At 53.2% G+C, this 21,068-nt stretch overlaps 1 protein-coding gene across 2 annotated transcripts in view; it reads left to right on the top strand.

The window, feature by feature from the left end:
* PAX7 (paired box 7) overlaps positions 1–21,068 on the top strand; it is a gene marked incomplete at its 5' end in the record, with an annotated part of 97,818 nt that overhangs the window by 56,259 nt on the left and 20,491 nt on the right. For both annotated transcript variants that reach the window (XM_081056081.1, XM_081056080.1), the window contains 2 exons: positions 3,680–3,845; positions 5,004–5,206. In XM_081056081.1, coding sequence (XP_080912207.1) covers positions 3,680–3,845; positions 5,004–5,206 — 369 coding nt within the window. The remainder of the gene's footprint in view (positions 1–3,679; positions 3,846–5,003; positions 5,207–21,068) is intronic.

Genomic DNA, 21,068 nt, shown 5'->3' with positions numbered 1-21,068 from the left:
CCTCTGGTTCCCCTCCAGCCCTGCTTTTGAAGCTTGCAGGGTGTCCCATAGCACCCCTGATGTCTGGCAGAGACATCCCTGTCTCAGTCTACAGAAAGCCCAGGCCACCCTGAAGGGCAACAAAATGGGCAGGAAGGCAGACCAATAACTTTCTCTGGAGGAAACCTTCATTTCTAAACAGCTGGAGGCTGACCCCAACCTTACATACCTCTTCCTTGGATGTAAACAAATTCATTGTGTCCCAATGCCAACATCCCTGAGCCTGCGTTTCTTCTAGAAACAGAGGCCACTTTGAACGGAATCCCCTTTTGGAGGCACTAGAGGGACTCGCTAATTAGCAACTTAAACCGAATCTGGTCGTAACACTAGATAACGTGTATAGTGCACTTCTTATACGCCAGGCGCGATGCTCAATGCTTTACATACATTATCTTTATTACCTTCACCATAATCCCAGGAGGTAGATACAATTAGTCTCTCCATTTTGCAGGTGAGAAATCTGAGATTTAGCAAGAGAAGTAACTTCCTACAGACAGAGTTCATAAGCAACTGTGCTGGGACTTGAGCTCCAGTCTGTCGGTCATGTTCTTTTCCTCTGTGTTGCATTGAAAAAAGAGCCAGGTGAAATAGTCTGTTTCTATTACTAAGTGTGGAGGGAAGGATCAAAAATGAAGAATAAAACTCAGCCTCTGTTTTCAAAGAACTCAACCCTGATCGGGGATTCTGCGTGGGGTGCCAGGCTGCCACTGTCCCTCATGAAGCCCCCATTTCCCCACCTGTAGCTAGGTAGCCTGCACCGGCTGCTGGCTGAGAGCCCTCCCAACTCAGCCATCGGAGAGTTTCCGGTGGAATATTCGTTGTCGATACTGTTCTAAGCACTTTGCCTGCGTTAACTCATTCGAGGTCCAGAACCACTTGGGAGGTGAGTGCTATTATTAGCCACATTTTATGAAGAGACTGAGGCACAGAATGACAATGGAATTGGTCCATCTTAGCTAGGAGTCAAAGGCAAGGTTCAAACCCAGGCAGTCGGGCTCCAGAGTCACTGCTTTTAACCATCGTGTTACACTTTGTGAGGAGGGAGTTGCCTGCTGGGGTAGAGGCAGCCCTGGGGAAACAGGACAATAAAGGTGAAAAGAGGTGAGAGAATTGACAGCAAAGGGCATGTCCTCTCCTCCAGGAAGCCCTCCTGGATTCTGAGAGGTGAAGTTGGAAGCCCCTCCTCACACCTCCTTAGAGCACCTTGCATGCCACCCCATCACTGCACTGAAAAGCAACTGTTCTTTGGTGTGACTGTTGTGTGCCCAGGCAGAGGGTAGCTTAAGGGCTAGTGCTGTGTCCTGTTCCTCTCTCTCCTTAGTGTCTTGCTTGGCACAGTTCAGAGTCCCAGTAAAGGTTCAAGCTGAGAAGGAGGGAAGTAAGGAAGGCAAGAAGGGGAAGGAACGAAGGGAAAGGAGTAAGGGGGAAGAATGTCTCCAACTTTATTTAGTGCTCTTCGTTTGAGGAATAGATGACCCACCCCTAAGGAACAGTTGCCATGTAACAAAGTAAACCAGCATATCCCACACTTAAGTGATTCTCTGACCATCATGACGATTTTTGCCACATTTGCATTTTCCATATTGTTATTTACTTTTTTAAAAAAATATCAACATCTTTTTAAATAAAAGTGCATCTCAGTTTCATAGAAGGAAGGCAACTGGAAACACACACACACACACACAAGGAAAATAAAAGGATATAATAAAAGTCCTGCAGGAAAAGGTCAACTCAGTGTGTTAAAAAGGGAGCTTAGCAAGTGCTAGGAAGGCAGGAAGGAGCACTGGAGGAGAAATGAAGCGGCTTAGAGTTATTTAATGTCTGTGTCACACCATCTGGGACATCTCCCCAACGTGGGCAACAGGAGTCCCACCCTTTGAGAAACGAGGAATTAAAACAAAACTGTTTTCCACGCCTTCCCGAAGCAGGGAGCAGGAGACACTGCCCACTCCTCCCAGCATTGAGGCAGCCTCAGTCTGACTGGCCGGCATCCATCCCACCCCAGGACGTCCCTGGAGAAGCCCTGTGTGCCCTGGGGAGATGGGAAGAAGTCAGGACTTGAATTTTACTTCTGCGCCAGTTTTTCCTCCTGATTTGGCTGCCTTTTCCCGTGCATTGTAAAGGCGCCAAAGCTGGCGATTCTGTTCATCCAGCTTGGATGTTAGTTGTCCACTGAACACCGTTTCTCCCTTGGGAGAAAAGACAAATGATACCACGGACACATAAGCACCCTCCACCCAGCTGAGACTCCCCTCCCGCATGTCAGCGGACAAGATTTAGAGGTGTGGGGTCTTAAGTGATACCATGCCAGGGAAGGGCGGGGTCTTCACCCCACCAGGAGGGTCTGCCAACTGAGCCTTGTGGCCCCTGCTCCAGCAAGACACACCAGCGCCATCTCTGCCTTCCCTGGTTCATTCATTCACTCATTCATTCATTCACTCAACAAGCATTGGTTGAGAAGCTATGGAGCAGTGAGCAAAGCATGCAGGGCCTCTGCCCACGGGGCCTGGAGCCTGAAGAGAGGACAAAGAGAAGCATCACCAAGAAACAAGTAAATAGAATGACTGCTCCTGTGAGGAAGTGTGTGTACACACACTACCTGAGAGAAGGCGGGGACCTGCCTGAACATACTTCCAAGCAGTGATTAGGGAATCGGAGCAGGAGGACGCATTGCAGCTGAGTCTACAAGCCAAGTAGCCAGCTGCAAGGAAGAGTGTTCCAGTTAGAGGGAACAGCATATGCAAAGCCTGAAGGTGGAAAAGAGCCCCCTCAGAGCAGCGCTTGTTGCACACAGTTATTCTCTTTCTGTGGCCCATCCGAGAACTTGTTGCTAATCCAGATAAGTGGACTCTAAAAAGTCAGACTGACTTAAGTTTGAGCCTCAGATCTAGTACAGATTAGCTGTGTGGCCTTGGGCAAGTTACTTGACCTCTGTGAGCCTTGGTTTCCCCTTCTGTAAAGTGGGAATGGGAAGGTCTACCCATGGACAGACATGTGAAGCGGCAGTATAGGGCTTGAAGGGAAGGGAGACTCTGAAGATGTTAGGTTAGTTGTCCACTGACACTTAACAAACCCCTGTGTCTGTGGGAGGTGGGCTTTCCTAATCAAGGGGGGGCTGTGCTGGACAAGCAAAGGAAGGCTTCAGGCTCCAGACAAAGAACTAGCTTTCATATCAGAGTCTGGCAGGTGGGTCTCATTCAGGTGGGTTTTGGATGTGTGGTTTCCTCCTTGTGGGCTTCCTGGAGGAGGTGGGGAGTGCGTGTGTGTTGAAACAAGGACAGTCACCTATGGACGTCCCTTGGGGAAGGAACAGCGACAGTGGAAAGAGCACTGGACCAAGAGTCAAACAGCCTGTCACGTGGGCAAGTCAGCCACTCTCTGGGTCTCAGTTTGTTCATCTGTAAAATGGGGATAATGATAATAACCTCCTCACTGGGTCATGGTGAGGACAGAATGGAACCATGCCTATTAAATTGCTTGGCAAACACTCCAGAGCTGCATGAAGATGGGGATGTCCTCCTGTCGGGGAAGATGCTGGCTGGGTGGAAGGTGATGGCTGGGGGCCCGGTTCCAGCTGAGACTCAGCTCTCCTCCAGGAGCCAGGCCGAGGGCTCTCCATTCTCTGTTCTCGATCCCCCAGGTCTGGTTCAGTAACCGCCGTGCCCGTTGGCGTAAGCAAGCGGGAGCCAACCAGCTGGCAGCGTTCAACCACCTCCTGCCAGGGGGCTTCCCACCCACTGGCATGCCCACGCTGCCCCCTTACCAGCTGCCGGACTCTACCTATCCCACCACCACCATCTCCCAAGGTGAGCCCCCGAGCCCCTCCCTGGTATCTCAGAAGTGCCCCTTTGTCCCTTTCCCCTTGCCCTATCCAAGGGTTGTATATTTATGACCATTTGTCTACTTTTATGTGGACAGATTCTTAAGACCAAAAGGGTGAGGTCCTGCCTTTGAACTTCTTGGCTTTGCCAAGAGGCCACAGAGCAGCCAGGTGAGGCCCAGCAGGTCGCCTCCATTGCCATGTTTAGCGTAGAGCTTCTCAAACTGTAAAGTCACGTGACTCTCCTGGGCTCTTATTAAAATGCAGAGGAGATGGTGAGTGTTGGCTGGGGAGAAGGCTTTCTCCTGCCCTCCCTCCTGGATCCTGTTTCAGTTCTGCCCTCTCCCTTCTCTCCCCACCCCCTCACCCCCACAGCACACATCAGGAATCCCGCTACTTGGTATCTGCCTCATGAAGCCCCAATGCCCCCTTTTAAAGGACTGGCAGGCTGGAGCTCTGGAGACTGAGGAGAGGGGCGAGGGACCCTCCCTGGGATACTTGATGAGAAATTGAACCATTGCCAGTGATGATGTTCTCATCGGCTAAAAGGCTGCATAGAAGGGTCTTGTCAGACTGGAGTAGCAGCAGAGCAGCTAGGAGCAGATGCAGCACTTCAACCGCTGGTCCTGTCACTCACTAGCCTTGTCACCTTGCACAAGTGGCCCAACCCTTCCTGCCTCAGTCTCTTCATCTATAAAATAGAATCCATATTCTTGCTTCATACCCTTAGATGGTATTTGTGAAAGCACCTGGCCAATGATTAGTGCTCACAAAATGCTATGCGGACAGGTCTGGGTAAATTAACAGAGTCCCCAAGGATGTCTGAGTTTCAGTCCAGGTAACATTTATTGAGCACCTACTGTGTGCTAAACACTGAGCAACAGGGCCAGCTTGTAGTTGCCTGGAAGTTGTCTGGCATGTTAGTTGGCTGTCAAGATTTGGCCAGTCCCTAGTGCCCTGCCCAGAAGCCAGATTGTCCCATCTCAAGTAGGGAGAGAAGGGGGTCCCTTCCCTCCACTGGAAGTGGATTTGGAGAAGGAGGCTCGTGGCTTGCCTTTCAAACGGGAGGTTCTTTCCCTGCCCCAGGAGGCCCGCCCTCCAAGGTGAGGCCCTTGCTCAGGCCATCTCCTGGGTTTCTCCACAGATGGGAGCAGCACCGTGCACCGACCCCAACCCCTCCCGCCATCCACCATGCACCAGGGGGGGCTAGCGGCCGCCGCTGCCGCCGCAGACACCAGCGCTGCCTATGGAGCCCGCCACAGCTTCTCCAGCTACTCAGACAGTTTCATGAACCCAGCGGCATCCTCCAACCACATGAACCCCGTCAGCAACGGCCTGTCTCCTCAGGTAGGTGGCCTCGCCCCCCGGCCCAGAGTCCCATCGCCAGACGCCCACCAGCCCAGCCAACAGGGGCGGGTGACACAGGTTGGCTCTCTTGGGGAAGAAGTTCCTGGTCTCCGTGAAACCTCTGGCTGTTGGGTACCATGAGAGAGTTTAGACCCCTTCACTTGTCAATGTTCTGCGATCCTTCACCCTGGGTTTATGTTCTCACGCTGTAGACCTGGGTGACCCAGTCAGGGGGTGCACAGAAAACGTTCCGTAACAGGTTTTTGTACTTCCTGCCACCCAGAAACACATATTGTAGTACAGACTTGCTCCTGACCCAACGGTCACCCAGAGTTTGTGAAACTGGCCGACCACCCACCTCGGGGCTCTTCCGTCCACAAAAATCAGGCATTTTTTTCAGACAGTGCATTGGTGGAAGGCTTGGGCCATTTCCTGGGCGATACTGACTTTGGTTGGGGCTTTGTTCTAGAACCAGGAGTCCTTCCTGGATTCCATCCTGTGCTCCATCTCCCGCCTTTCATCAGGAGTGGCCAATGAGTGGCTGGAGTTCTAGACTGGGAACTCCACTTCCGTTGGGTCTTGGACCTCTGTTCACTCATGTGTGATTGGTTGCTGGTTAATGGCTCTTTGCTTGATGGTGCTGTTAGAAGTCCTGGGGCCTTCTATAGATGAAGGCAGAAAGACAATGCTGAGGCTGATGGTGCTTGCTGGTGGGTTTGGAGAACAGGTCTCAGTGATGCTGGACATTCTAGTGAATTTGAGGAGCTGGTGAATTCATTCTTGGAGCTACCGCAGGTTCCCAAATATCCACAGGAGAAGGAATTAAATCCAAGGCTGGTTTTACCCTGCCTCCCCCTTTTGGAGACACCTTTCTCTTGTCTGTGCTGACAAGACACAGACCCATGTGACACATGGGTCACAAACTGACCTGAACAGCTGTAGTGTGCTGGGCAGGTGAAGGCTTGAAGTGGGGTTAGATCCCAGCTCCACCGCTCAGGTAGGTGTTAGGCAAGGTAGCAACCCTGAGCCTCAGTTTATCCCCCATTAAACAAGAGTGATTAAACAAACAGTCACTAACCTCCTAAGAAAGGTGTTCTCTGCATTCATGTGCTAACACATCAAAGCACCAAGCACAGAGTGGCACAAAGTGGGGGCCAAGTAAACATGATGTCCCCCGACTCTTGCCAAGACGATATCATTAGGATAGAAAGCTGTTGCCTTGAAGCAAAAATAGGGGCCAAAGAGGAGATCAGCTACGTCCCCAGGGCCGTGTCCGTCCAGCTACCTGTTTTTGTAAATAAAGTTTTATTGGCACACAGCCATGCCCATTCATGTATATATTTATGGCTGCTTTTGTGCTCAACAGCGGAGTTGAGTGGTTTCAAAAGAGACCATATGGCCCACAAGGCCTAAAACATTTACCATTTGGCCATTACAGAAAAAAATCGCCACCCCCTGGTCTAAAGAATGTTAATTCTCTACGTGTTGGGTTCATTCCTGTTGGCCTCTGTTAATGTGTATAGCTGAGAGCTAATTGCATTTCTATTCCATTCTTTACTGATGGGTAAGTTCCCTTCCCTTCTCTATACCTCAGTTTCCTCTCCCATGAAATGGGGATGATACTAACACCTACCTGCCTCTTAGGGTTGTTGAGCATTGAATGAGATGATCTATATAAAGCCCTGGGCCATATCCCTGTAGAGCTGAGTACCCAGTAAACACAGGCAGCTGAATGCAGATTCCCTGATGGTGGTGCACCAAATCCCCTTAGGTCCCACATTATGGGGGGTGATACAGCCTGCAGACCAGAATGTTTTCCGTCTGGAACCCAGGGGAGCCCCTTTGAGGTTCAAGGTCATGACCTCTGTCTCATTAGTGCTGAGGACTAACTGGCCAAGCTAACCTTCCAGAGCCAGGAGATAGACACAACACAATCCCAGAGCCAGCTGGGGGAGGATGGCCGCAGAGGCCCGAGGTGTCCACACCTGAGAATGTGGTCCAGGCCTGGCCTTAGGGTACAAAACCAGCTGAAGGAGCATTCCTTGGAAATCTGAGGAGGGACACTGAGATTATGGGCGCCAGCCATCTTACTTTACAGATGGAGGGCTCAGGACACACTGGCCAGGCCAGGGCTGACTCTAAGGCACCAGGCTTCCGAACCACTGCTTTTCCCAGCCCACCCATCCAGATGTGGGCTGAGGTTTATCCGCGGAGCAGCACTTCTGTCACAGGGCAGAAGAAAAACTAGCAAATCAGGGGCCCCTGGCTTCTGGAGTGTGGTTCCGCGAGGGGATTAAAGAATGAGGCTGTTCCATGCACTGTTTGGGCCCAGAAATGAACCTCCGGGAAGGAGGGAAGAAGAAGAGAAACTGACCTACTGATGTGAGCAGCACAACTTTCTTCCTACCCGAGCTGGACCCTCACCCCTCCTGCCCGAGACCCTGAGCAGTTTCCTTCCCGTTCCTCAGGGAGGAGAGGCTGTGTGGCCATGACGGATTGGGCGAACTTCGGAGACTTGCCCACAGGTTCCCACCAAAGGTGTGAAGACAGATGGAGGGTCTGACAGGGGCAGAGGGGACCAGAAGGTGAACAGCTGCTGGAGTGGGGGGAGGGGGCTGCGTGCAGGGTGGACACGAGGGCAGACTGTGTGTGCTTCTGTGCGTGTGACCCTCGGGGGTTAAGCTGCAAACACTTCCTGAAGGAAGGGGGCAGTGAGGGGGGGCGTGTGGGTCTCGTACAAAAGTTCCAGGCATTTCTGAGCTCGACACCCCGCACGCTCCCTCCTCTGTCTGAGCAGGCCCACTGGACATCCCTGTGGTCTCGGGGGTGGGGGGGAAGTTCACCAAGACAGAGCTGCTTCCGTGTCCTATCTCCCCAACAGGAGGGGTTTCTCTGTAGTTCACCTGGGGAGCAGGGAGAGAATGGGCCCCGTCTCGGATGGGGCTTCCACCTGGGCTGTGGGGCTGGCCCTTCACCCAGAATTGCTGTCCCTGCCACTGTTGCCCAGATAGCTTTGATCCTTGTTCTTACAAAAGCCCGAGGGGATTACATTGGGGGAGGACCTTGGGGCTCTGCTGAGCCCCTGCTTGTCACACTGGCCAGCTTGCTGCTGTCTGCAGAAGACGTGCCCCCTCCAGGTGGTTGATCCCATCTTTGTCACAGACCCAGCCTGGGAAGCGGGTGCTTTGAGCCTCAGGGACTCCACGGGGAGACTGCCTGCAGAATTTCACCAAAAAGTCCTTTAGTCATCTCAGCACCATGCCTGACCTGACCCCTGACTGTAAGAAAACAAATAGTTATGGAGTGCCTGCTGTGTGCCAGGCACTCTTCTAGGCAACAGCTAGTGAACCTAAGGGAGGAAGACCCCTGTCTGCCCATGTACAGCTGGCAGTGTCACGGGGCAGACAGACGGCAAACACCATCAAAGAACAAGTCGTGCAATATGTTTCATGCCAGTGTTGACCAGGACAGCTACACTTTCTGAGCCCCTATGACTCAGACCCTCTTCTGAGCGTTTCCTATATTCTAATCTACATACGAGGCAGAGCCAGGATTCAACCCTCGTCTTTAGAGTCTGAGCTCTTAACCACTCACATGGCCTTCCTGTCTCAGAAATGCCCACATTTGCTCTTTTTAATGGAGACTTGTTGGCAGCAAAAGAAACAATCTCAGAGGGCCAGTCCTTTTAGCTTGGTGGAGGGGAAAGCTTATTCAACCCATGTCATGGATGAGAAAGCTGAGGCCAGGACCACAAGTTAGAGAGCAATGGGCAGGGCTGAGTCAAACAGGTACAAGCCTTCCTAGAGGTTTGGATAACCATGAGGTTTGGTTTCCCGGTAGCCTAGTGCTTATCCACCCAAAAAGCCCAGCCTTCTAGGATCAGTTACTCAGCACTTGAATGTCCCCAGCTTTGTTCGCTGAGTCCTTCTGAAGGATTTAGAGGAAAACAACTACTGCCTGTGAGGAATCTCTCTGATGGCTGGTTGAGGGCTGGGACTCAAAGACCCCCAGCCTATTCTCTCCCCTTTGCTGTAGGCTGAGGTCAGTTCCTTGGAAAACAATGCAGGGCAGCTTAGGGCAAAGGAAACCTTTTATGACCTGAATGACTTTGAGTGATCTGATATCTGCAGTCTGTTCACTTCCTGTCAGCCCTTGTCTAGGAATCACCAGCAGGGCACCCACCCTTTGAGGGGGAGTAAGCAGAGTTATAAAGGGACACCTAGGCCTGTCTTTAGGGATTCTCCAGTCTGACGGGGGAGACACAGCCCCCTCCCTGAGGAGCTCCTGGTCTGAGAGGAGGTACCCAGCTCCTGCTGTCAGGAGCTCAGGTCTGATAGACGAGAAAATCCCCTGGTCTTTAGATGCCCTAGTCTGATGGTAGAAGCACAGCCCTCTCTGGGAGAGTTCCCAGTATGATGGGGGAAGCAGACATCAGGAGCTCATAGCCGTAGCGCTTACCAGTCAAAGCTCCCAAGCAAAGAATCAGGAGCCAACTTCTGCCATTTTGAGGGTCATTTGGCCTGGAGGCCACAGGCAGGGTGCCCGGGGCTTAGGGATCCTTCAGGACGGATGTGGGTGTGTCCCCAGGGGGCAGACCTTAGCTGGGGCACCCTTCTGCCCTAAGCTGTTTAAGATGCAGACTCTATCAGGGTTGCAAGTGGAAACTGAGGCCCAGAGAAGAGGAGAAAATTGCCCCAAATCACACTAGCACCCTGTCAGTTAGCAGCTGAGCCCCAGATGCGGCCCAGGGCTCCTGCCACTGCCTCCTGGAAAGGGGGCATTTCTGTCCTGCCACCACCACTCATTTTGCTCCTTCATAATGTCCCACATTCGTCGTTTTCCTTTCTCCTCTCTGGAGCTTAACATGAAGGAACCTGCAAAAGGGATTTATATATTTACCACCCCCTCCCCAGAACTAATGAAAAATATTCCTTAAATGTACAGTTCATCGCCAGGCCATGATCACCGTAAACCAAGCCTTTTTGTCCTTGATTTTCTTTTCTCCTTTCCCTCCTGTGCTTGTAATAATGACGGTGGCAGCTAGCCTGGAGTGCAGTGGGAGGGGCTAACTGCCGTCCTGCTTTCACTTATTAAATCTTGGCAGTTATCTTATGACCTTCATTTTATAGATGAGGAAACTGACATGTCCAGGGCCACCCATCCATCCAACAACTATTTATGAAGCCCCTACCATGTGCCAGGCCCTGAGGAAGTGGCAGAGCTAGGATTCAAACAGTCTGGCTCCAGAGCCCACTACGCTATCCTGTTGCGTCTGCCCGGGAAGGTTGGTCCTGTTATCCATACGGGGAAGCTGAGGATTGCAGCCACAAGGGCATAGCCAGGTTCAGTGCTTCCGCCTCCTTCGGAAACCAGCAGGAATAAGGCTCAAGGCTTTATTTTTATTTCTTGATGAATGGGATCTCCTGAATGCCTCTCAACAGCAGATTCCCACTGATGCCCTCCTGGCATCACTCAAAGGCTCCAGGGGAGTCCATCCAGCAAGGAAAGACACTCCATCAGCTGAACACCCATAGGGTGCCAGACCCGCATGTAAGCACTTTGCCTCTGTGACGTCATTCAAACCCCACAGAAACCCTACACTTGGGGAAACAGGCTCAGAGAGGTTAAGTAACTTGCTCAGAGACGTTAAGGCCACAGCACAGGTGAGTGGTGGAGACTGAATTTTAAGGCAGATCTGCCTAACCAGTGTACTGTCCCTTCCCGTGACCCTCAGCTGGGTACGTTCAAGTCCACTTGCTCCGGGCCGCTGAGCTATGCCCCTCACGCGGGGGACACTGGAAACTCCTTTGCCTCTGTCTCCTCTCACTTCCTCTTTGTGTTCCCCCCACCCTTTATTGGTGACACTGCGTTTATAATAAGCATTTAAAATGAGTCTTGCTGGACCAGGGATGAGAAAGGAGGCGGGAGTGAGAGATTTGTAGGCAGGAAGACGGGGAGGGGGATTGTGGGGTGTTAAATAGCCCAGAATTTTTAAAAAACTGATGCAAATCACTGGTAGGAGAGAAAATTATGTGCAATTACGTCCCGATATTGGAAGGTTTTGCCTAACCCAGGCAACAAGATCTCATTAACAAGCAGAAAATAAGATTGAAATGGTGTGTAAAAGAGCTGAAAAATGAATTTGAATGCTGCGTTTGTCCACAATTACCCCCTCCTTCACACATATTTTATTGCAATTTTTTTATTATTCTTAATCTCTCCGTTCCTCAAAGCAGATTGGGGACATCCTGGCATTACTGGGGCGTCGGGAGGAGGTGTGGAGGATTTCCTGCTCCCCTGAAAGGAGACCCTTCTCGCGCACATTTTCCAAGGTTGGGTTTTGGAGGGATCAGAATTCATTTCTCCGGCTTAGCAGGTTGTAGGAACACAGGGCTTTAACCCCAGCCTAGCACTCCTCTGGGCCCCGCCCAGCCCTTCCTTCTTTCCCTGTGGCTCTTCTATCTCCATCTTCCTTCCCTTTCCCTTCTCAGGGTCTCTACCTCGCTTTTCCTTTTCCTAGAGACGGTCTCCCACAGGCCCCCAGGGCAACAGAAACTGCATGGCCTTTGCTAAGGAGCAGCCCTGGGTTGGAACTTACTAAGTTGCTGTGTGACCCTGGGGTAGCTTGCATAACCCCTCTGGGCTTCATTTTCCTCATCTGAAAATGGGAGGGATAATCCCTACCTCCCCAGGGTGCTGTGAGGACTAAGAGAGAATTTGGATAAAGTGCCTGGCACATAGTAGGTGCTTAATAAATGTGAATTCTCTCCCCCCACCCCACCCCCATCTATGTCCTGTTCTCTGGTAACCCTGCCTTACTCCCATCCCATCTCTTTGGTCTCTTTCCCCACTTCCCTTTCCCTTCCCTTCCCTTCCCTTCCCTTCCCTTCATTCCCTTCAGTCGGTTGGAAAATGATTGAGTTGGTTTCTAATCCAGAACAAGACTGGGTTCTACTGACCCCACTCTTGAGAAGAGAGGATGTTGGGGTACAGGTAGCACCCCTGTCTGCAGAAAGCACAGGAAAGGCTGTCGCCCCCTCCCACCTACGGCTCTGGGGAGAGATGAGCTGGAATGGAAGGGTTCACTAGCTCACACTGGAAGGCTCTGGCTCTGAGTGTTTTTTCCCAGGATTAGGGAAAACCTGACTCACCCCACCCACCCACCCATTTCTCACCATTTTTCACCATGACCAATGGTGATGATGCCGGGTCAGAGATCAGCTGTGGAAAGGGCCAAGAGTCTATGGTCAGATTTGCTTGGACCTGAAGCCAAATGACATTTTACAGTGTCTGTCCTCGCCATACCCAGTGACAGCCCAGCTCCAAGAGACACCAGCCATATCTGCCAGCCCTTCCTCACAGCCCTGATGAGAGCACCAACGGGGGACCGTGGGGACTGTCCACTCATCTCCGCAGGCACCCCCCACACCCTGAGCGCCCCTTCCCCTTGACTCTGGCCAGGCCATCTATAGGTCTCAGAGAATTGGCCACGGGGCCCTGGGCATCCTTGAGTCCTTCCAGCCCCTGGGGAGATAGAGCCTGCCAAGATTCTGCTCTCACATCCAGTTCTGCCTTTGTCCACGGTTAACCTACCTCAGTGGGAAAAGCTGAGTTATTTCCCTCTCGTGGCTCCTCGCCAAACAAAACCACCTGCTCATGTCAATCAGACGCCCGGCTCTAGCCCACAGGGAGAGGCCTGGACAGAGCCTCGTCTCCTGTGAAAACAGACCCGTGTTTACGTCTCTGCCTCTCTCACCCCTTCTTCCTGGGTGGAGGGAAACAAGTGAGTGGGAGAGAGAAAGGCGAGACTGGGATCAGGAAATTTCCAGACTGCTGGTGAGGGGTTGGTCATGCTGAGGCACAGGTCCTGCTAGGAACTGGGGAGCCTGGCTTATTGCCTGGCTTCTGGGTGAGTTTGGGGACTTTTTTTAATCATTGAAGGAGAAGCAGGAGGGCAACCCTGGCCTTTTTTCCTTTCTTAGAGGACCGAGTGGGATTCTGGGAAGATGGTGTCTTGAGCCCAACTCGGTGAGTCTGACAAGAGATGTGAGTGGAGGGCTGCCCTCAAGGGCCACTCTGGGACTCTTTTTGCCTACCACGGAAACATCTGCAGCAATCCATACCTTGAGAATACCTTCTCCGTACCTTGAGAAAGTGTGGGGAGAGCTCATCTCCCCCTTTCTAAGGGCAGACATCAGGGACCGTGGTCTTCAGTAGGACCATGGGCAAGGCAGTGACAGCAGGTGCATGATGGTCCGCTTGGTAACACACAGAACTCAGTGTCTAGCACGTAGTAGGTCTCCAGCCACAGTTGATGACCAGGGGTGGTGGTAGGCCTGATGACACACAGCTGTGATCTGTTCCCAAGAGCTTTTTGAGGCAGCGGAGCATTGAGTTTGCACTTGAATATCATTGCGTACCATTCCCTTCCAGTTCATTTATCTCGCTCCTGTTATTAGCACAGCATACATGGAGGCTCAAAAAAGAAAGACACACAGCTATCTCCACTCTTACTACATATATCTGGGGGGAGACAGTACTCCCCCCACCCTCCTCAAGAGCAATGAGAGAATCAGTTGTTGATAATTGAGTGGGATTGCTGGTCAGACAGTATAGAGAGCAGAAGAGTTTAGAGAAGGGAGGTCGTCGTCAGAGAAAGCTTTCTGGAGGAGGAGTCTCAAAGGGGAGGTAGGACTGGCTGGGGGTGGTGGGGATAGGAAGGGAGAGGAGGTTGGTGCAGACTGGACAGCAGCAAACAATATGGCAAATACTAAAACAGTGTCTCATTCAGATACATCGTGGACTCAGTGGAACGATCATACAAACTAGGATTCGGATCCCAGGTCCTCTCCTTATTTGCTAGGTGACCACAGGCAAGTTATTATACATGAGCTCTCTGAGCCTCAGTTTCCTCATCTGTAAAATCGAGTGATACCACGCCCCTTGCAGGATTATGAGAAATAAATCAGACTGTTTATGTGAAACACCTAGGACCATGCCTGGCATACAGGAAGAGCTTGATAAAGGAGTTTTTCCCTCTCTGCCTCTCCATGCCCTGATTAGAAATTGACTTAGCAATGACCTGCTAGGTTTCTCTGCTTGGGCCATTTTTTTTTCCTGGGGATGGAGGTCCGGCTCAGCCTAGGCTAGGCCTAGTCACTGGTTGGAATGTCAGAAGATCTGAGTTCCCTCCTGGCTCTGCTTCTGACCCACTGTGTCCCCTCCCCTCTCTGCGCCTCAGTGTCCCTATCTGTACAAGAAAGAGACGGATGGCCTGCTGGTAAAGAACCTTCCTGCTCAGTCTGATTTCTGTGGGCTTTTAGTACGAGCATGTGAGTCACTGCCTCCAGTTCTGCGGGAGGGGCTGGCCCTCCTCTCTGTCTGAACCTTCTCCCCACCCTCCTGGGGCCTCAGCCTGGGCCTGCTAGGCTTCCTAGCAGGCTGGGGTTTTAGCGGCCAGAGCTGCCTGGTTCGGTGGGAAAGAATGCAAATAGCAGATTTGTCCTTCTTCCTGATTAGCATGGGGGCTCGGAATGAGACAGGCTCAGCAGATAGAGGGGAAGAAAATGAGGGAGATTAGCAATTAATATGGCGGGTGGACTCTGAGCTGCACAGGCCTGTCCCTGGGGTCCCCAGTGGGAGGGAGGCCGCCGGGATGGCCAGCCACTGGACCTGGGAGGCCAGGCAAGACCCCAGTAGGAGACACAGGGGTGACTTTGAGGGTTCCCTAGGGCCATGCTGTCCCCTGCCTTCAAGTCTTTGCACCTGCTGCTCCCTCTGCAGGGGTCTTCTGCATGGTGTCATCATCTCAATCCCACTCCTACTTATCCTTTAAGACTTGGCCCCTTCCAGGGAGACTTCTTTCAACCCCTCACGGTGGGTTAGTTGTGCTTTCACTGTGTACTTATCACACTTTATCACTATACTAAAAGTACCTGTAATACTAGACAAATATTGATAATAATGGTTCCATTTTTCTGAGCACTTCCCATAGGCCAGATGCTGTGCAAGGTCCATTAAATGGATATCTCATGTAATCTTAATGCTATCTCCTCTGAAAAGGGAAGGCCTCAGTTACTTGTCTTACAAATGGGAGGACGAAGGCACCAAACAGTTTAAATAATTTGCCTAAGGTAAGCTGCTAACACGTGGCAGAGCCTGGACTTGAACCCACCTGCCTGGCCCCAGAGACCATGCTCTTACCCCGTACATATCATGGACATGTTTTCTACTTGCTGGTGAGTTCTTTGAGGGCCAAGCGTGACGACGCTTTGATCTCAGCTATTCCCGGTGCCCTGAGAGGCAGGAGTGCAGGGGTCACAAGACAGAAGTTCTGGAATCCCTGAGCCTGAGCCCAGTCACCAGCTCTGTCACTTCCTACTTGTGTGATTCCAAACAGATTCTTCTCTCCCTCAGTCTCCCCCTCTGTAAAGTGGGGCTAATAAGAGTTCCTATCTCACGAGTTCCTAGCTCTTACTCAGAGGTAGTCTCTGAGTAAGCATGTTGATATATGCAAAGCACCCTGGCATCTGACACAATGTGTGGTTGATATTTGCCGAGGGGGGCTCCTGAGGCCATACAATGAGTGGGTACAGGGCTAGACCCCACACCTCCTGTTTCGGAATTAACTGTCCTCCAGCCAGCACCTTTCCGTTCCCCTACTCCTTCCTGCCTGCCTGTCTGGGCGTCTGCCCTGCCCCAACCTTGCTCCCCAGCCCCCTCTCTCTCCTGGCCATCTCCTCAGCTCTGAGCATTTCTGCAGCATCTTTGAGGGTGGGGACAGGTGCTTGGAGCCACCCAGGGAGTTCTGTTGCCCGGTGGTAGCTGATGGGGAGGAAACTGGCAGAGGAAGCTCCCCATCTGGGGCTTCTGGGAGCATCAGAGATCTAGGCCACTGTCCCCCAGGCATCAGTGGGACCTTCGGAAGGCTGGGCCTGGGGGCTACCCCAACACCTGTGCAATGTCGGCCAGTCACCCCACTCTGGGCCTCTGTTTCCTTCTGAGAGATAAAGGTGAGCTTTTCTTTGGAGAGAGGACAGCCTGTGCTACGCCCCAGTCCAGCCAGGCCTGTCACCCACTTTCCTTCTCCTCCAGCCAGTGTCGCCTCCACCTCCTGTCACTCAGCCCAGAACTTTCTCTTGGGCCCAGCTGATGGGAAATTAACCCCTGATTCTTTTCTGCACACTGCCTCTGCTTGGCTCCCTTTCCTCCCGCCAGTTCCCGGGTTCTCCCAGCCCCTTCTCTCCCTTCAGCCCCTTTCCCCCTCTCTCCATTTGCACCACCCCTTGACGTCCTGTCCCTGCTCCCATCATAAGCTTCCTTCCAATAATATCTCCCCAGACAGGCTCCTCTGCCCCTCCCCCACCTCCATCCCCACCCCTCTCCCTCCTGTCTTCTTTCAGACCCCCTTTTTCTCCCTCCTTCCTTCTCTCAAATCCAGCCCCCTCCCCATTCTCTTCCCCCTAATCTCTCTCATTCTTCTGCAGCCCTTCTCTCACTTCCCGATTTGTCCCGCAAACACCTCTATTTCCTCCATCTTCAACTCCTCCCGCCGTCCTCACCCTTCCCCTCTTCCAGTGACACCCCCCTCCCATTTCTCCTTTCCCAGTGCCTGGGTCTCTTGGACCTGTCCAGCTCACTAATGCTGGCCTCAGAGGCTGGCTGGGCACAGGTTCTGGGGGGCCCGGCCGACCTGGGTTGGGGTGGGGGTGGGGCGGTGTGTGTGGGGGGGGTGGAAGGTGGCAGGATTGGGCCGGATCCGGGCAGCCGCCCCTCCCCGCGCTGAGCTGCCGCCTGCCGCTGCCGCCGCGCCTTTGATCCATGGCCCGAGGCCGCCTGACAGTGGAAAATGCGGGGAGACAAAACCACTCAGTCAAAGTGATTCCCAACAACTGTCTCCCCGAGATAAGGACGCGCTCGGGCTGGGCGGCCTGCTTAATTCCTGCTGCCCGGCCCGGGATGGGGAGCAGCAGTGAGCCGCCGCCCCCCGGAATGCCGAGCCGCCCGCCCGGCCCAGGCGGAGCTCCGGACCTGCGGTGGCGGGTCTATCTCCACCTTGAGGTCCCAGCGCGCCCACGTGTGTTTGGTGGCCGAGTGACTGGGTCTGCGAGGCTGAGCCAGCCACGCTGCCTGCTCTGGGAAAGCAGCAGGCAGGCACTTGGTAGCTCGCACCTCCAGTGAGGGCTTTCTCCCCAGGCCTCACCAGTTCATTCGGTTCCCTTCACCAGTGTACCTGCTGGAACATTCTCACCCTCCCCTCTCTTCACTAGCCACACCCGATTCCTTTCTCTGGTCTCAGCTCAGAGGTCACTTCCTCCCAGAAGCCTTCCGGGTCTGGGAGGCTGTCCTCCCTCCCAGGGTAGCAGTTTTGCCTCTGAATTCTAAGTTTGTGGTTACCGCCCTCGTCCCCCTAAAGCACGGACCAGGCTCTCCTGGTGGCCTGTGTTTCCCACACAAAGCCTGGCACTAGTAGGAGCCAATAAACAGCTGAGGACACTTTGGACACTGAGCATCCATTCTATGCCCAGGCTGTGGCCCTTGCCTTCAACAACCTTCCAGTTAGTTCTGCAAGAGACAAGAAAGCAAACCAAGAGCCAAAGGCCTCCAGAACAGAGGATGCCTGAGGCCCACCTTTGCTTTCTAACCACTTTCCTTGGCAAGCTGGAGTCCAACTGACATTCAGGAGGTCACATTACGTAAAGCGAGGCCAAAAGGGAACCTTCACCATCCCATTCTAACCCTCCATGGGGCTGACTGTTGGGGACAGAGAGAGCCAGTGTTTGGAGTGATGACAGGAGGCAGAGATTATGAGGAGGCAGTTTCAGCTCAGGAAGAGAAAGGGCTTTCCACAGTGGAACCGGCTGCGGGTGGAAGGGGCAGCCTTGTAAAGCAGTGAGCACCCAGTCTCTGGGGGAGGATGGTGGGCTGCAAGCAGAATCTAGGTTTGTCAAGCCTGTTGGAGAATGGGTCCTTTGCAGGGTGAGGCATTAAATTAGTCAGTGATTCTTAAACTTTTGCCTCAGAATGATCTGGGGTGAGAGTGGGGTGGAAGCTGGTAGGGATAGGGCGGGAAAAATCTAAATTTCCAGGCTGCACCCTGACAGGCAGACACAGTAGGTCTGCTGTGGGCCTGGGGGAATCTGTATGTTAAAGAAGGCACCACCCCAGGCTATAGGTCAGGCCTGGCACATCTAAGCATTGGATTAGGGGGCCTTCAGCTTGTCAACATCGCATGAACACCTTGACCCCCTCCCCCCACTTTCTTTAGGAAGTGATGCAGGGAAGGGTCTGTTTGAATTGAACTGAGAGCCCCTCTCCAGCCAAGCTAGAAGGCACCCTAGAAATAGTTAATCCGGGGCCTCCTTTTACAAATAGAGACACCTGCCTGCATGCTTTTCACTGGCTGGAAAGACTAGGGGTCAGCAGGGCTTTGCTGAGGGCATAATAGCTATAGCAATGGCTGGATCATTTCAGAGTATGGGTGCACAGCTTTTATAGTCATCTCTGCCTCTGGTCCAAGTGGCGTGGACAATCCCCTCTTTGACACAAAGCCCTGGGAGGGGGATGAGGAGACCTAGTGGGGTGTATGCTAGGGACCCACCTGACCCAGCTCCTGTCCCCCCATCCTGCTGGTCTTGGGGGCCAGCAGAGAGTGTCAGAGGATTAAGGTCCTGTGAGGGCTCTGCAAGTGTCTTACACAAGGGGACACATCCAGGCTGAAATGGAGACGCGATGCCCCAGGGGCTGCCTTCTCTTCCCCACCATAGATAATGCCCTGCCCAACCCCGAACTCCCCAAGGGTCCTTCTCGTTGCCCCTAGGGTGCTGACTCCAGCCCCAGCCAATTCCATTCTCCCTCTATAAGCCTCTGGGGAGAAGCAGCTGTCCCAACTGGGGTCCTGCCCTGCTTTGGCCCCTGAAGAAGCAGGACTGCTGTTCCAGCATCTTGCCATCTGTATAGTGATGGCACTATCCGTGATTCGTTCAGAACCTGGCAGTCAACTGGGCACTTTTATCCCATTATCTGTTTGATCCTCACTGAGTCCTCAGGGCCTGGAATCGTCATGCCCATTTTGCAGACTCAGAGAGGTGCAGCTCAAGGTCGGCAGCAAGGGACAATGTCAAAATCCCAAACCCAGATCCACCTGATGCCAGAGGTCAAATTCAGTCCTTCGTGCTGGGCTGTCAGAACAGACAGGGGCTGGACTAGACCCTTGCTACTCCAGCTCTGGTCTGCCCTTGAACAATTTCCCAGGGGACTTGTGTGCGCAGGAAAGTTTGAGAAGCATTGGCTGAAATGACCTCGTCATGCCCTCCCCAACTCCCCAGCTCTCAGATGCCCCAGAAGCTTCCTGCAGTGACTCAGTGTGGACCATCCTGGACGGCAGAGGAAAGAGAAAGGAAGGGGCCTGGGAGAGAGAGAAGCTGAAATCCCTCAGAGGCTCAGAGGAGGAAGCAGGGGGTCAGGCGAGGTGGGCCGAGGGTTCCTCCAGCCCTCCCTGTAGTCCTGTGCTCACAACCAGTTGGACCAGCATGCGAGCTTGGCACCCAGGCATGGTGGGTTCATCCCTGGTGCGCTAAACTCCCAGGCTGATTCGGGAGGCGCCTCCTGCTGGGGGTATGCAGGGCAGTGGGCAGCGGGGCATGGAAGTGGACAGACAGACAGACCCATAGAGAGAATCAAAGTGTAAGTGGTGGTGGACAGAGGGGAGGTGGGTCCAGACAGACACACAGATGGGTCAGGGAAAGGGAGGGATGGAGGAGGAGTGCAGTCAGAGGGAGACAGGCAGGGAGAGAGAGTCTAGGAGAGAAGGGGAGCGAGAGGAGAGAGAGAGCGAGACTGAGAGACAGAAACAGGCAGAGAGCGAGAGAGCAACACAGACAGGTGCGCCTACAGGGACAGCGATAGGAAGAGAAAGAGAGAGGAGCAGGGATGGCCATGGATGACAGACGTGAGGAGTGATGGACAGTCAAACACGCAGTTGGAGGAGAAGAACTTACAGATATGGGGCAGGGAGCCGAGACAGGAGGGAGGACCCCACCGCTGGAGTGGGTGCAGAGAGAGAAGGCTTGAGGGAGATTCAGACACAGTTCTGCGGTCAGACATACCCGAGTTTGAATCCAGCCCTACCACCTCCTAGCTAGGTGCCTTGGGGAGGGACGGAACTTGGCCTTGGGTTCCTCCCTCAACAGGAGCAGCAGCAGTAGAATGGTCCCTTTATCCTTTGTTGTAACCCTTGAGAGCCCAGCTTCTCTCCGTGCTTCTTTCTCCCACCCACAGTCCAGTTGTCTGAGGTAGGGACTTTTTCCCAAGCAAAGGGGCTGCCGGGTCTGAACCCCAGATGCCCTGCTCCTAGCCCAGGCCTCCTGGTGTCACAGTGGTTGGTCCCAGAGCCCCAGGAGCCTGGGGTGAGAAGTACTGCCCTTTTGCCAAGTGTTTCCCTTTAGTTCCAGATGCCACCCTGACAGGTATTCCCCTGTGATTAATGTCCCCACCCCCTGGGCCTGGGACCAGCCCCTCCTCCCCCAACCAGAGTCTGTGGGTGGGCGTGGAACAGCACAGGGACAGAGCTTCCAAAATGCCCTCCTAGTCCTTCCCTCTTCCTGGACCTTCCCCAGCCAGCAGGAGCAAAGAAGAGACCTCTCCTCAAAACCTCATGCTCAGATGATCCAGTTTATTGTGGCTGAGTTTTCATTCAAATCTGTTCTGTCTCCTTCTGTGAGATGGTGTTCATTGCTAACTTGGCTGCCAAGGTCAGGAGGTTGTATCAGCAACCAGAGCCCCTTGGGGCAAAGCTGAGAGGCCTCGGGGTACCTGCTGGGAGGGCACCACAGCACTGATAAGAGTCACTGATGGTGGACGT

This window comes from Rhinolophus hipposideros (assembly GCF_964194185.1).
Source record: "Rhinolophus hipposideros genome assembly, chromosome: 8".
Taxonomy (NCBI): domain Eukaryota; kingdom Metazoa; phylum Chordata; class Mammalia; order Chiroptera; family Rhinolophidae; genus Rhinolophus; species Rhinolophus hipposideros.
Note: the sequence above shows the minus strand (reverse complement) of the source record. Positions and strands in the feature narration are given on the sequence as shown.